Source organism: Orycteropus afer, unplaced genomic scaffold (assembly GCF_000298275.1).
Source record: "Orycteropus afer afer isolate SDZICR_OR568_19922 unplaced genomic scaffold, OryAfe1.0 scaffold00118, whole genome shotgun sequence".
NCBI lineage: Eukaryota > Metazoa > Chordata > Mammalia > Tubulidentata > Orycteropodidae > Orycteropus > Orycteropus afer.
In genome coordinates, this window is record NW_006921705.1 from 5,780,626 (window position 1) to 5,794,546 (window position 13,921).

Genomic DNA, 13,921 nt, shown 5'->3' on the forward strand with positions numbered 1-13,921 from the left:
TATTCATTCCCAGATCCCAGTAGCATTTAATTTTACCTCTTTCCACCATCCAGTCTTACTGCCACTCTGTTGGTTTAAGGCACTTGGGTCAACCTTACATGATGCTGAGGAAATAGCCAGACACAGTTAAAGCTCTCTCTGTGCTTTTTCCTAGTTTTTTTTTTTTTTTTTTTTTTTTTGGTCTTTTGGTCTTTCAACTCCTTGTAAAATTATTATCCTGTTTAAACACTCTTTGAAATACGTAGTGTGGTAGTTATTGTTTTCCTAACTGGATTCTCATCAATACAGTCTGGATATTAATTGAAAGAATCTGCTAATTTATATGTTCCACTCTATTCCATTCCACATCACACATCACTGTCTAATTAATCATGCTAAAGCAAAACTGTATTTATATCATCCACAAACTCAAAGTTTCCTAAGACTCCTGATAACCCACAGAATTAAAAAAACAATGCGGCATCTCAGGTCCTCCATAATTAGAACCAAGTCACCTTCCAGATATATCGCCAACTACACACCTATGTACGTATTAATAGAACTCCTGCCTGTTCCATTAAGAGTCTACATCTCTCCTTTGTGCTTTTGCTCATCGTGTCTTCTCTATTTGGTATCTAACCATTCAAACTTCTGCCCATTTGCATGTCATTTCCTCTATGAAACCTTATTCTTAATTTCTACTGCTTGACCCTCCTTTTATGATAGTTATTTAAAAAAAAAAACAAAACTGTATGTGCATAAATTCTTTAACACTCCTCCCTTTCAGAGGTGAAGGTTCCTTTTCTTACCTTTGAGTATTGGCAAGACTTTGTGACTACCTTCAAAGAAAGTGATGGCACATAATTCCTAAACCCAGATCATAAAATGTACTGTGGCTTCCTCCTTGCTTTCTCTCTCAGTTCTTCACCTTAAGGGAAGCCAGCTGTCATACCATAAGGATATGGAGAGGCTCACATAGTAAGGAGCTGAGGCCTCATGCCAACAGCCACATGAGTGATACCTCTTAGAAGCAGATATTTCAGCCCTGGTCAAGACTTTGGCTGACATCTGGATTGCAATTTTAAGAGATACCCTAAGGCAGAATGACTCAGCTAAGCCAATTCCTGACTTACGAACATGTGAGATAAATGTTTCTTGTTTTAAACTGCTATCATTTTGATGTAATTGTGACACAGTAATAGATAACTAATACACCATTGTACTTTACTCTTCAGTGAATTACAGCTATCTGTGAATTTCTGCTACAGTCTTTCCTCCTATCTCCCACAACTAGATAGTAAGCTCCTAGGAGGACATAGACTATGACTCACAGAACTGCATGTCCCATGAAGTAACTAGCAATGTGTCTTGTAAAAAGCAGGTGGTCAAAACATTTTCACCCCAAGAAAACAGGTTAATGTCACTTTTAAGAATGTGCGGTCTGGGATCAGACATGCCCATGTTTAGAATCCAGTCTACCATTTCCTGTGTGAATTTGGGGAAATTATTTAACCTCTTTAAGACTCCGTTTTTTCATTCATAAAATAAGGATAAAAGATCCACTTCAAGGTTTGTTTTGAGTGTAGGGGAGGGAAAGACAACCCTCTGCTCCTCATTTAAGGAGTCCCTGAGTGACACAAACAGTTAAGTACTTGGCTACTAACCAAAAGGTTGATGGATTAAATCCACCCAGAAACACCTTAAATAAAGGCCTGGCGATCTAATGCCAAAAGATCACAGCCATTGAAAACCCCAGAGTGCCATTCTACTCTAAAACACATAAGGTCCCCATGAGTCAGAATTGATTTGACAGAAACAGGTTTAGAGTTTTCTTTTCTTTTGACCCCTCATGTTTTCATAGATGTGAGAGGCTTCCACTGCACTCCCCAAGAGGGAGCAATATGAAAGAAATGTTTTTAGCTCCCCTTGCCCCGACTCCTTCACCCAACAGCAGGAACACAATGTTTAATAGGTAAAGTTGATTGAATATGACAATGCATGATTGACATTTAATGGAAATTATCGTGAGTGCTCCAGACCAGGAACAGATTATCTGATAAGTGAGGTAAGCAAGTGTTTAGGGCATCAACAAAACCGGGCACCAGTTGTCTGAAGCAGAGACCCGTATATGCCAAAGAAGACGAGGCACAAAGAAAGGCAAGCACACAGTGGAAAGGAACTGGTAGGGCACAAAATGAAACTGATACCAGCTCCAGTGTGTGAGAATGTGCCAGCCAGAAATAAAGTTCATGCAGGGTCACAAGAGCACCTGAGCTTAAGTTTGTTTGAGCTATGAAGCCCCCACCACTTTGACATCTTCACTGATATATTTCTCCTATGGTTGCCCTCCCATGCAAATGAAATACCATATCATGGCATATCTCTTGGAAATATACAATTTCTTTCTAATAAACAAGAGGCGATGGTGTGCTGTTGAGTTTAACTCTCACTACATTCATCCAATATGCAACTGAATCCAACATGAGTAGTTACTGGGTAAAAATAGATTACAGTAGTAGATAACAGTTCTCTGATCCACTTTGAGAGAACCATCTTATACATCCATGTGCGCTGATCCAGCAACTCCAGACAGGAGGGCCAGCAGTGCCCTTTGCCTTGATATAAATGCAAGAGTATGCTCTTGCACATGTCCCAGTAAATAACCATTGGGAACTCCAATCCCAGATGACATGCAAAACAGAGAGAACTCAAATAACTCGACCATTGCAAGGAATTCAACCAAATTATTTTTAACAATAGCATTTACATACAAAGTTATAGCCTAAGTTTTGTAAACGATAATATTTGTAACTTTAATTTTAAAATATGTTTGGCATATAGACAGATGCAATATAACATACCTGTAATGTAATGTTAATAATTTAATATAATACTAACATAGCAAACATCTATGGGAATAATTTAATATAATACTAACATAGCAAACATCTAAAACTACAGGAAATATTAATATTTACCTAACACAAAAAGTTTTAATTTATGTATCAAGTGAGTTTCATTTTTTATTGTCTGTTGCATGGGACACAGTGCTTGATATTACTTATTTGTTCACTTGTAATTATAGTATTTTTTACCAAACAACCAGCACAATTGAAGCATGATCCATTAAAAGCAAAATTGGTGAAAGTCAATTTTTCCTGGTGGGAGATGAACAGAATTATACATTGACTGTTGAAACAATTAAGTTCACTGATTCATTTTCTTTGTTGTAGAATATGTGGAAAATTCTTTGTGCAGAAAATGTGGTATATAGTAAAAATCTTTGTACCCCACATCCACCAAAAATTTTACAATCCAGGTGATCTCATTCTGCTAAAATAGCATACACCACTTCTGTGTTCAATGACTAGTATTATAGTCACATTTAAAAAGAAGTTACATCATAGATATCTAAGACATAAACACACACATGTGTGTGTGAGTGTGTGTATAACTCACACATCTCAGTCGAATGTGTGAGTAAGCAGAGGAGGAGGCAGCATATATTATCAGTGTTTAGTGTCCTCATGTGCCTTAATCTGGCCCTGCTGCAGACTCATAGTCCTCACACCCATGAATATGTATGAATAAGCAGAGCATATTCTCTTCCTGTGATCTGATCCTACGCAAAGAATATAACTGGGTCGTAGCCTCCAAAACCAAGCCAAACTTCCTGCCATCAACCCACAGCAACCCCTCCTTGAGTTTCCAAGGCATATATCTACAGAAGTAGATCATCCAATCTTCCTTCCAAGGAGTGGCTGGTAGGTTTGAACCACCAGCCTTCTGGTTAGCAGTCAAATGCTTTAGGCACTACATCACCAGAGCTCCCAGGTCATAGCCTAGCACTTGGCTTAGACAGATAGATCTGAAAGTCTATTTGTGTCTGTCACTCTGTTATTTTATTTTTCCTTCTCTCTTGCCCCTGTCTCGATTTTCCTCTTCTCTCTCTCATTCTCTCTCTCCCTGTCCCTTACATGTCTAAGGCAATCCAGGACCTTACATGGCACTTTCTGATGATCTCATTTTGTTATCAAGATGTAAATTTTGGGAAAATTATAAAAGAACCTACAGTATTCTACAATTCAGTTTAAAAATTAAGAGAGTCGGTATTGTACTCTTTTTAAACATTTATTATGGAAAAACTCAAACAAAGGTAATCAGAATAAGATCATGAACCTCCCTGTGCCTATTCCCCAGGTTTAGTAATTACCAGCTCACGGCCAACCTCATTTCAGTGTTGTGTTTTAATTCTCATCTGGGTCCTTGCCTCAATTGTCTAAGAAGTTGAGGAAAAGATTAGTGATTAAATGACATCTTCAACCTTCTACAAGGAGGATTAAATGAGAAAATTTATGTGAAGGTCATCTAGAACATAATACACTCTCATAAAAAAAATTAGCATTAATAATGATAATGAACCACCAGTCTAACTGAAAGTAAGTTTTGATCAGCATAGCTTAGAACAAAATAATGAGGAGCATTGTCCTCATGCAGTTGCATGCTTCATTGTCAAGAGCTTATGATGTGAGGGTAGTAGAAACTCATGGATAAGAAACCAAAAATGCATTTGCACTTCACCCATGGACTTTTCTTTTAAATCATGCCAACCTTCTCCCTGCAAACACTTACCTCCAGCCTGAGTCTTTGGGACACCATGCCTATGTCAATGCTGACAAACACAATTCTATTTGACCCATCAGGTTCTGCTATAATGAAGGCACGGCTGTATAGCCTTGTGAGGATGCCCCGCGCATTCTGGCCAGCTTTGCTATAGCCCATCTAAAGAGGAAGAGAAAATCAGAGCTGTTCTGTCTCATTCATCTGCACAACCATACATAAAGAGCTACTAATGACAAAGAACAATCCATATGCCACTGTGGCTCCAAGTGAGATAATAATATATGTGTTTTCAGTAATGCAGCCAAATCATAAAAGAGGCTTCAATCTTAAGTGTAGAAAAACATAATGTCAACGTATTGATCAAGACGACAGAAGCTATTCACTGGCTTTCTGAGCAATGAGATAGCTGGGGTGGCTCAGTTATTCCGTGATTATAGTGGAAACTTTGTGGGATCTTTCTATTCTGTGAAATAGAATCTTTTCTCTTACCTGTAAAGTATTACAGAAGGGAATATTTTCCCTTCTTTCACCCCACATTGCCCAGAAATGTCCTGAAGACTGAAGGCAACTTCACTTTGGTTGTTTGGTATGTGATTTTTTCCTGAAAAAAAGTGCTGATCCTTGCTGAGAATTCCTCACCCTGGCTTTTGCCATACTGTCCCTCCCTAAGTCAAGTTACCTGTCTCATCATCACCTAAAACCCAGAGTTGCACGCAGGTCTTCAGAATGCTCCCTCTACCACTTTCTTTACCACTCATGTGAGTGATGATTTCAGTTCACATTTCAGAGTCATTTTTAAAAAACAGCAGGGAATAGTTCTTGGAATTTAAAAATTATATGGTAGAAGGGAGAAAATGCCATTGGACAAGCTTTTGCTATGGTTTCCTAGGAAAGGGTTCATATAAATAGGTATTTCTACCCTCAAAACTAAGAAGTAGCATCCTAAAAGGAATAGATCACACCCAACTCATAAAAATGTTTTTATTTGGCTTCCAAAATGTTGGCATACTAGGTTCCAGATTTAACTAGGGTTGTCTATGCTTTTAAATTAAGAGATATAAATCTTCAAATCTTTATAGATTTTTCTGGCTTCTTTTGTAAAAATGGAAAATATGGCAACTCTGAGACCACGTTCTTACATGGCAACAATCAGCTAGGTCACTTCCTAGTGTTATCATAGTCCCCACCACTTGCTACTGTCCTGCAAGCTGAGGATTTACATTATCATCTTACAGTGGTCTGTGTTAGTCATCTATGGTACCTGTCTACTATCTGTAGTAGAGTTTACCAGCTTGTCACTTCCACTTATAAAAAAACAGCCCATAGAAATTACAATGGCATTGTGGATGCATAAAAAGTCTCTCTTCTATATAGTACAGCAGTGAAGTCAATAGAAAAGCTAGAAGATGATGATGATGTAATAATCAGAAATCAATGTGGGATGCAAAATAATAAAATTACTTATTTTGCTGTCTACTTGAGAATCCCGTCCTTTACCTACCAAATTGATATCTGATACTTGTCCTGTGCAGTCAGCTCGCCCAACACCAATACGGTAGCCACTGAAGTTCTGAAGCAGTGGAGGCTCTGAGGTGTAAGTCAGTAGAGAAGCTTGAGTGGTGATGGGGCTGTTGGTGGCTGGAAAATCATGGACTCCTGAATCTAAACAAAGAGTTAGACATTTTTCAAACAATGTTGTTGCTGTTGTTGTTAGGTGCTGTCAAATTGGCTCTGACTCATAGTGACCCTATGTACAACAGAATGAAACACTACCCAGTCCTGTGCCACCCTCACAGTTCTTGAGCCCATTGTTGCAGCCACTCCAGGAATCCGTCTCATAAAGGGTCTTCCCCTTTTTCGCTGACCCTCTACATTACCAGTCCCCATGCTATCCTTCCCAAGGACTGGTCCCTTCTGATAATATGACCAGAGTATTTGAGATGAAGTTTGGGCATTCTCACTTCTGATGAGCATTCCAGCTGCACTTCTTCCAGGACAGATTTGTCTGTTCTTTTGGCAGTCCACGGTATTTTCAGTATTCTTCACCAACACCACAATTAAAAGGCATCAACTCTTCCTCTATCTTCCTTATTCATTGTCCAGCTTTCACACGCATATGAGGCATACTGTGGCTTGGGTTAGATGCACTCTAGTCTTCCTCCAATCTGGATGCTGCATTCTTCTTCATATATTCCAGCTTCTTGGGTTATTTGCTCAGCATAAAGAATGAATAATTATGGTGAAAGGATACAACCCTGACACACACTCTTCCTGATTTTAAACCATCTAATAGGAGCTCTGGTAGCATAGTGGCTAAAGCACTTGACTGCTAACCAGAAGGCTGGCAGTTCAAACCCACCAGCCACTCCTCAGAAGGAAGGTTGGGCAATCCTACTTCCATAGTGATACTGCCTTGGAAACCCAAGGAGGGGTCGCTATGAGTCGAGGCCAACTCGACAGCACATAACAACAATATCCCCTTGTTCTGTTCGAACAACAACATCCTGGTCTATGTCCAGGTTCCTCGTGATGAGCTCAATTAAGTGTTCTGGAATATTCCCATTCTTTGCAATGTTATCCATAATTTGTTATGCTCCACACAGTCAAATGTCTTTGCATAGTCAATAAAACACAGGTAAATATCTTTCTGGTATTCTTTGCTTTCAGCCAAGATCTATCTGACATCATCAATGATATCTCTCATTTCACATCCTCTTCTGAATACAGCTTGAGTTTCTGAAAGTTCCCTGTTAAAATACTGCTGCAATCATTTTTTAATTATCTTCAGCAAAATTTTACTTGTATGTGATATTAATGACATTGTTTTATAATTTCCACATTCTGGTGGATCTCCTTCTTTGAAATGGGCACAAATATGAATCTCTTCCAGTTGGTTGGCCATGTAGCTGTCTTCCAAATTTCTTGGCACAAATCAATGAGCTCTTCCAGTACTGCATCCATTTGTTGAAACATCTCAATGGGTATTCCATCACATCCTCCCAACCAACACAACCCACTGCCATTTAGTCGGATCCAACTCATAGCGACCCCTCTTTGGGTTTCTGAGGCTGTATCACTACAGAAGTAGATTGCCAAACCTTCCTTCCGAGGAGTGGCTGGTGGGTTTGAACAGCCAGCCTTCTGGTTAGCAGTCAAATGACTTAGGCACTATGCCACCAGAACTCCTCATTAAATCCTGGAGCCTTATTTCTCCTCCTTGCCTTCAGTGGAATTTGAACTTCCTCCTTCAATACTATTGGTTCTTGATTATATGCTACCTCCTGAAATGGTTGAATATAGACCAATTCTTTTTGGTATAATGACTCTGTGGGTTCCTTCCATCTTCTTTTGATGTTTCCTACATTGGTCAATGTTTTCCCCCTAGAATCCCTCAATATTGCATCGAGGAGCTTGAATATTTTCTTAAACTATTTCAGCTTGAGAAATGCTGAACGTGTTCTTCCCTTTTGGTTTTCTAACTCCAGGTCTTTGCACATTTAATTATAATATAAATTTGTCTTCTCAAGCTGCCCTTTGAAATTTTCTGTTCAGGTCTTTTATCTCATCATTTTTTCCATTTGTTTCAGAGGCTCTCTGTTCAAGGGCAAGTTTCAGAGTCTCTTCTGATATCCACTTTGGTCTTTGTTTTCTTTCCTGTCTTTTTAATGACCTTTTACTTCCTTCATGTATGATGTCCTTGATGTCATCCCAACAACTCATCTGGTCTTCAGTCACTGGTGTTCAATGCATCAAATCTATTCTTCAGATGGTCTCTATATTCAGGTGGGATATAATCATCATCTTTTAAGTCTCATGGGCTTGTTTTAATTTTCTTCAGTTCAACTTGAACTTACATATGAGTAATTGATGGTCTGTTTGGCAGTCAGCTCCTGGCCTTGATTTGATGGATGATATTGAGCTTCTCTATCACCTCTTTCCACCGATGTAATCAATTTGATTCCTGTGTATTTCATGTGGCAATCTCCATGTGTATAGCTACAGTTTATGTTGCTGAAAAAAGTATTTGTAATGAGCAAGTCATTTGTCTTGCAAAATTCTACCACGTGATCTAAAACATCATTTCTATCACCAAGACCATATTTTCCAACCACCAATGATTCTTCTTTGTTTCCAACTGTCACATTCCAATCACCAGTAATAATCAATACATCTTACTTCATGTTTGGTCTATTTCAGACTGTAGAGAGTAAAAATCTTCAATTTCTTCATCTTTGATTTTAGTGGTTGGTGTGTGAATTTGAATAATAGTATTAGCTCTTCTTCTTTATTGTTGTTATTGTTATGTGCCAGTAATTCGGACCCGACTCATAGCGACCTCTCCTTGGGTTTCCAAGGCAGTATCACTACGGAAGTAGATTGCCCAACCTTCTGCCTGACTTTTTCTTTATAGACATATGGATATTATCTACTGACAGCACTGTACTTCAGGACAGATCTTGAGATTTTCTTTTTGACGATGACCTTCATTCCTCTTCAATTTGTCATTCCCAGCATAGTAGACCATATGATTAACTGATTCAAAATGGCCAATACTGGTCCATTTCAGCTTATTAATGCCCATTAAATTGCTCTTTATGTGTTCCATTTCATTTTTTACAACTTTCAATTTTCCCAGATTCATACTTCATACATTCTATGTTCTGATTATTAATTAATGTTTGAAGCTGTTTCTTCCCATTTTGAGTTGTGCTCTATCAACAAATGGAGGTCCTGAAAGCTTTTCCATTCATGTCATTAAGGTTGACTCAACTTTCAGAAGGCAGCTCTTCCCCAATTGCATTTTGAGTGTCTTCCAACCTCAAGGACTTATCTTCTAGCACTATATCAGACAAGGTTTCACTGCTATTCATAAGGTTTTCATTGGCCAACTTTTTCAGAAGTAGATGATGCTGTCCTTCTTCCCAGTCTGTTTGTACAGAAGCTCCACTGAAACTTGTCCACCATTGGTGATCCTGCTGGTATCGAAATACCAGTGGCATAGCTTCCAGCTTCACAGCAACAATAAGCCACTACAGAATGACAAACTGACAGATGTGAAAACACAGTATTTCAGCCCATTTAATTAGTGGTGTTGGCTGAGTGATTAGACCACATGAGTTTAGGTTCCTAAGGAATAATCTTTGCATATTATCTCTTATTTATCAGCCACTCTTCAGAAGGAAGGTTGGACAATCTACTTCCAAAGTGATACTACCTCAGAAACCCAAGGAGGGATCGCTATGAGTTGGGTCCAACTCAACAGCACATAACAACAACAACAACATTTAAAATATAGGGTGAGAAGCATCTTCAGGAATCCATTTTATATCATATTCTTAAGCAGGATCTTTCTTGGAGTGACAGTAAGATATCTTTCAATTTCTCACTACAAACCATTTCCTGTCAAACTCATCCCCCTTTACTCACTTACCCTGCTCTTTTGTTCTCAGCCAAACAACTTAAGTGCCAGGTCCTTGGCACACAACCTACCAAACCCAGCCTCTGGGGATTGGTTTCTATCATTTTCTCCATCTGGAGACTTCACTCCTTTCCTTTTCACCAGCTCCTCATGCTTGTTCCATTTCCATCACATCTAGATCCAGTTCAACCTCACATATTTAAGAAGACAGCTCTCCCTTCCCTGTGCTGATCCTCTTCCATCTTCTGTAGACTTTCATTCTTCATGTGTCTGAAGTCATTTCACACTTGTTGATATAGTTCCCCCTTACTTTAATTATTCCATATTAATGTATATGTATATATACTATGGAGTCCATGGGTGGTACAAATGGTTAACATTCTCAGTTGCTCACTAAGATGTTGGAAGTTCAAGTGCATCCAGAGGTGCTGCAGAAGACAAGTCTAGCAAAGTACTTCTTAAAATCAGCCTTCAAAAACCCTGCGGAGCACAGTTCTACACACAGGCCATTACCATGAGTCAGAGTTGACATCAACTAGTTTTTCATATACATATTGATAATACACACACTCACACACACACACACACATGAATATCTGGGGAGGCAGATGGGCATAGAGATTAGGAGTGCAGTGCTGGAAAACAAGCCTGGGTTTGAAACCTGACTCTACCACTTAGTGGCTGAACAAATTAACCTATTTTACCTCAATTTTTTCACCTATAAATTCAAGATAATAATATCGTACTACTTTTTAGGGTTGTTATGAATACTAAATATGTTAATATATATTAATAATTTAGAACAATCACTAATGCACAGCTATGGTTTTATTTACATGTTTAGACCTTTTCTTTGCTTTCTTCTTTATTTGTTTCTCCTAGAAAAACATCCAAAGGTGGCCAAGGTGACAAGTGTCAATGTCACAATCATTAGTGTTTAGAAAGTATTTAGGCAAGAGATTAAGAGCTGACTCTTTCTTTCTGGAATACTAGAATTTTGGAGCTCTAGAAAATTTAGAGATCACCTAGTCCAACCTTTCCCATTTTACAAATGAGACAACTAAAGCCCAGAGAAGTGACTTCACTGAGATTTCGGGGAGAACATGTGATGAATCAGATGCCAACCTACATTCTCAGACTCTGAATCTGATATGCTTTTGACCACATCCTAGATGGGAGTTAGAGTCCAAGTCTCCTCACTCTCAAGCCCATGTTTTCTACACAACACTAAGTTTGCAGGGAAGAAAGCAGACACTTTTGCTTTTGCCTCATTGGTACAAAGGTAAGAAATGGTGCCAAAGAAAGATAAATCAAGTCACATAGCCAAAGTCAAGTTCCTTGCAATCTCATTTTCCAGATGTAAAATGGCACTAAGACTAGCACAGTGGTAGTACTATGCTACTATAACTGCTACTATAAGAATAGTTACTATGTTGTTGTTGTTGTTGTTGTTGTTATGTGTCGTCGAGTCAGACCCAAATCATAGTGACCCCTCCTTGGGTTTCCAAGACAGTATCACTACGGAAGTAAGTTGCCCCATCTTCCTTCCGAGGAGTGGCTGGAGGTTCAAACCTAGGCACTGTGCTACCAGAGCTCCTAAGAATAGTTACTATAGGTATTAATAAACTTCCTGAGGCTTAGCCTCCTAATTCTCTATTAAAGATGTTAAATTAATAAGTCCTAAGGATCCTTTCACTCCTAGCATTCCAAGACCCTCCTCTCTCTACAGTTGGAAGAGAGAACTTCAATTTTTCTCTGAGTGCAGGGAATTCAAAGCACAGAGACATAGTAGAGAGTACAATGGAAAAGACAAGAGACCACAAAAGGGAAACAGAGGTTAAAAAAAAAAAAATGCTGTCTCCTGCTCCATTTGGCCTAAGGCTAGCCCTCCCTTTGTTATGATCAAAGCCTCCAATCCCCACCCATCTTCTTTACTTATTTTCCAGATATATAAATTAGCACTGAGGTCAAGTTTCCATCAAAGACCTTTGGGCTCAATATTCTTGCAAATGTGACTTACAATTTTCAAAACCAAAATTCATTCTCAACATTTAAAAAAATAATCAGAAGATGTCTAAAAGCCCCAATTCCAGCTTCTTTTGAAAATTCAGGACATCTGAAATGTGTGACAACAAACGGCTGATGCTAGAGAGGGACAGTGGGTCCCGTTTCACCAGAACCCACTATCTTTCCTCTGTGCTGCCTACACTCCACCTTATCTACAGAACTTGATTGGTCCTCAGAAGGATTTGATTTTGAGACTCCTTCACTAAAACTTTCCATGGACTATTTGCCATTCAGTGTGCCCTTCACTCTCCTTTTGCCCTCAGGAGAAGGTGATGTCTGCCAAGGAAGAGGTAAAGAGAAGCAAAAGAACCTTGTGACAATGATAGCTCATGTTACTGGGCCTTGAAGAATTCTCAGCTATATTTCAATAAGCAGAAAACACAAAAGCAAAAAAGTGCTTGTCAGAAAGCCTTTCAACCAGCTATTTGGAGACAAAGGTAAGCTTGGTTAAAAACTGCTATCAATGCAGAAAGGGCAATTAATGTAGAAGGAGATGGCCATTCTAGGTCACTTCAGTACACACTGAACTGTCTAGTTATTAGCACCATCAACAGACACTGTTCTTTGTCTTGGTGTCGCCAAAAATCAAGATACTTCCCAAGAGCCTAAAAATAGTATCCAAGAGAGCCCATGACACTTGCCTTTGTGGTTTTCAATGGTCCCACTGGTGATAAACAGTAGACTAAGAAGGGCCACCGTGATCGCAGTCATCATTACAAGGAGGAAAATTAGGAACGACTCCAATGTGGAGAAGGTGCGCTTGGCCATTTCTTCTGTAATGAAGCAGGCATTGGAGAAGAAGTAATTATAGATTCACCAATTAAAATTTACATTCTTCAAGCTTCCCAAGATTAAGATGTCTTAGCTCTTTCATATTAATAGACTGTATCAAGGATGGTAAGTACAGAGCATACTTGCAACTAGCTTTATACCCCAAGCCCATGGCAGACAAGACCAATCAATTATAGCACTCTTTCTTAATAAGCTCAGGTATAGTATCTGAATCCTTCAACACAGAGCTACTCCTGGAAGTGATCACCTATCATTTGGCATTGGTAATTGAGTTAAAATCTATTTGCATCCCTATATCATACTGTTTTTATTTATGACAATGATGTTGTGTAGGTGCCACTGTATATGGGACTGGGCAGGGAGAACTTCTGTCAAAAGGGATGACTGATAACCCACACTGCTTGTACTTGAGAGATGGGTAGATGGAGTTAGTGCTGTGCTCTGTGGTCGTGGACTAAGTAAAATTAACTTGTCCACATGGTGATGAAACTCATCATGTTGGCCTTTAAACTCTATGTTCTAACTTTCAACAACTACCTCATGTGAAAGTGGCATGGACATGGGGATTGGCATCTCTGGTCTCAAGCCAGGCATTAGTTAAATTTCCCTCTTCAGTGATCAGAAGGATCCCACATATCAAAAATCTTATATCAAAGGATGGGAATAAAGAATTTTCCTATGGTTTACAGAAAATATCCTTACAGATTCCTTAAGATATTTTAGGAGGAGAATCCATCAATACCCAGAGAAAATATAGATGCTAAATGCTTGTATAATGCAGCAGGAGGAAGTATAAAATAGTGGATAGAAATTGGGTTCTGCCCACAACTGTGGTTTCCAGCCAAACAAAGTACAGGCATGTGAGTTAAACATTTACCTCAAGTAGACACACGCCCTGGAGAGAACAATCATGGGAGAAGGAAGGGCTGCTTATGCACAGGGAGATAGCTCAGGGTGCAGAAGAGTATGAAGGGATGGACACTGGGAGGAGGTACCTATGGGGAGGAAGTGGGAGGGGAGCTGCTGCATTGTAAATTTTGG

General features: G+C 39.1%; 1 protein-coding gene across 1 annotated transcript in view; it reads right to left on the minus strand.

Moving 5' to 3' along the window:
- The window catches only part of ASAH2 (N-acylsphingosine amidohydrolase 2), an 88,809-nt gene extending 75,953 nt beyond the window's left edge, over positions 1–12,856 (minus strand). The window contains 3 exon segments of the mRNA XM_007944043.1: positions 4,612–4,761; positions 6,104–6,264; positions 12,730–12,856. Coding sequence (XP_007942234.1) covers positions 4,612–4,761; positions 6,104–6,264; positions 12,730–12,856 — 438 coding nt within the window.
- Positions 12,857–13,921: the final 1,065 nt, after the last annotated feature.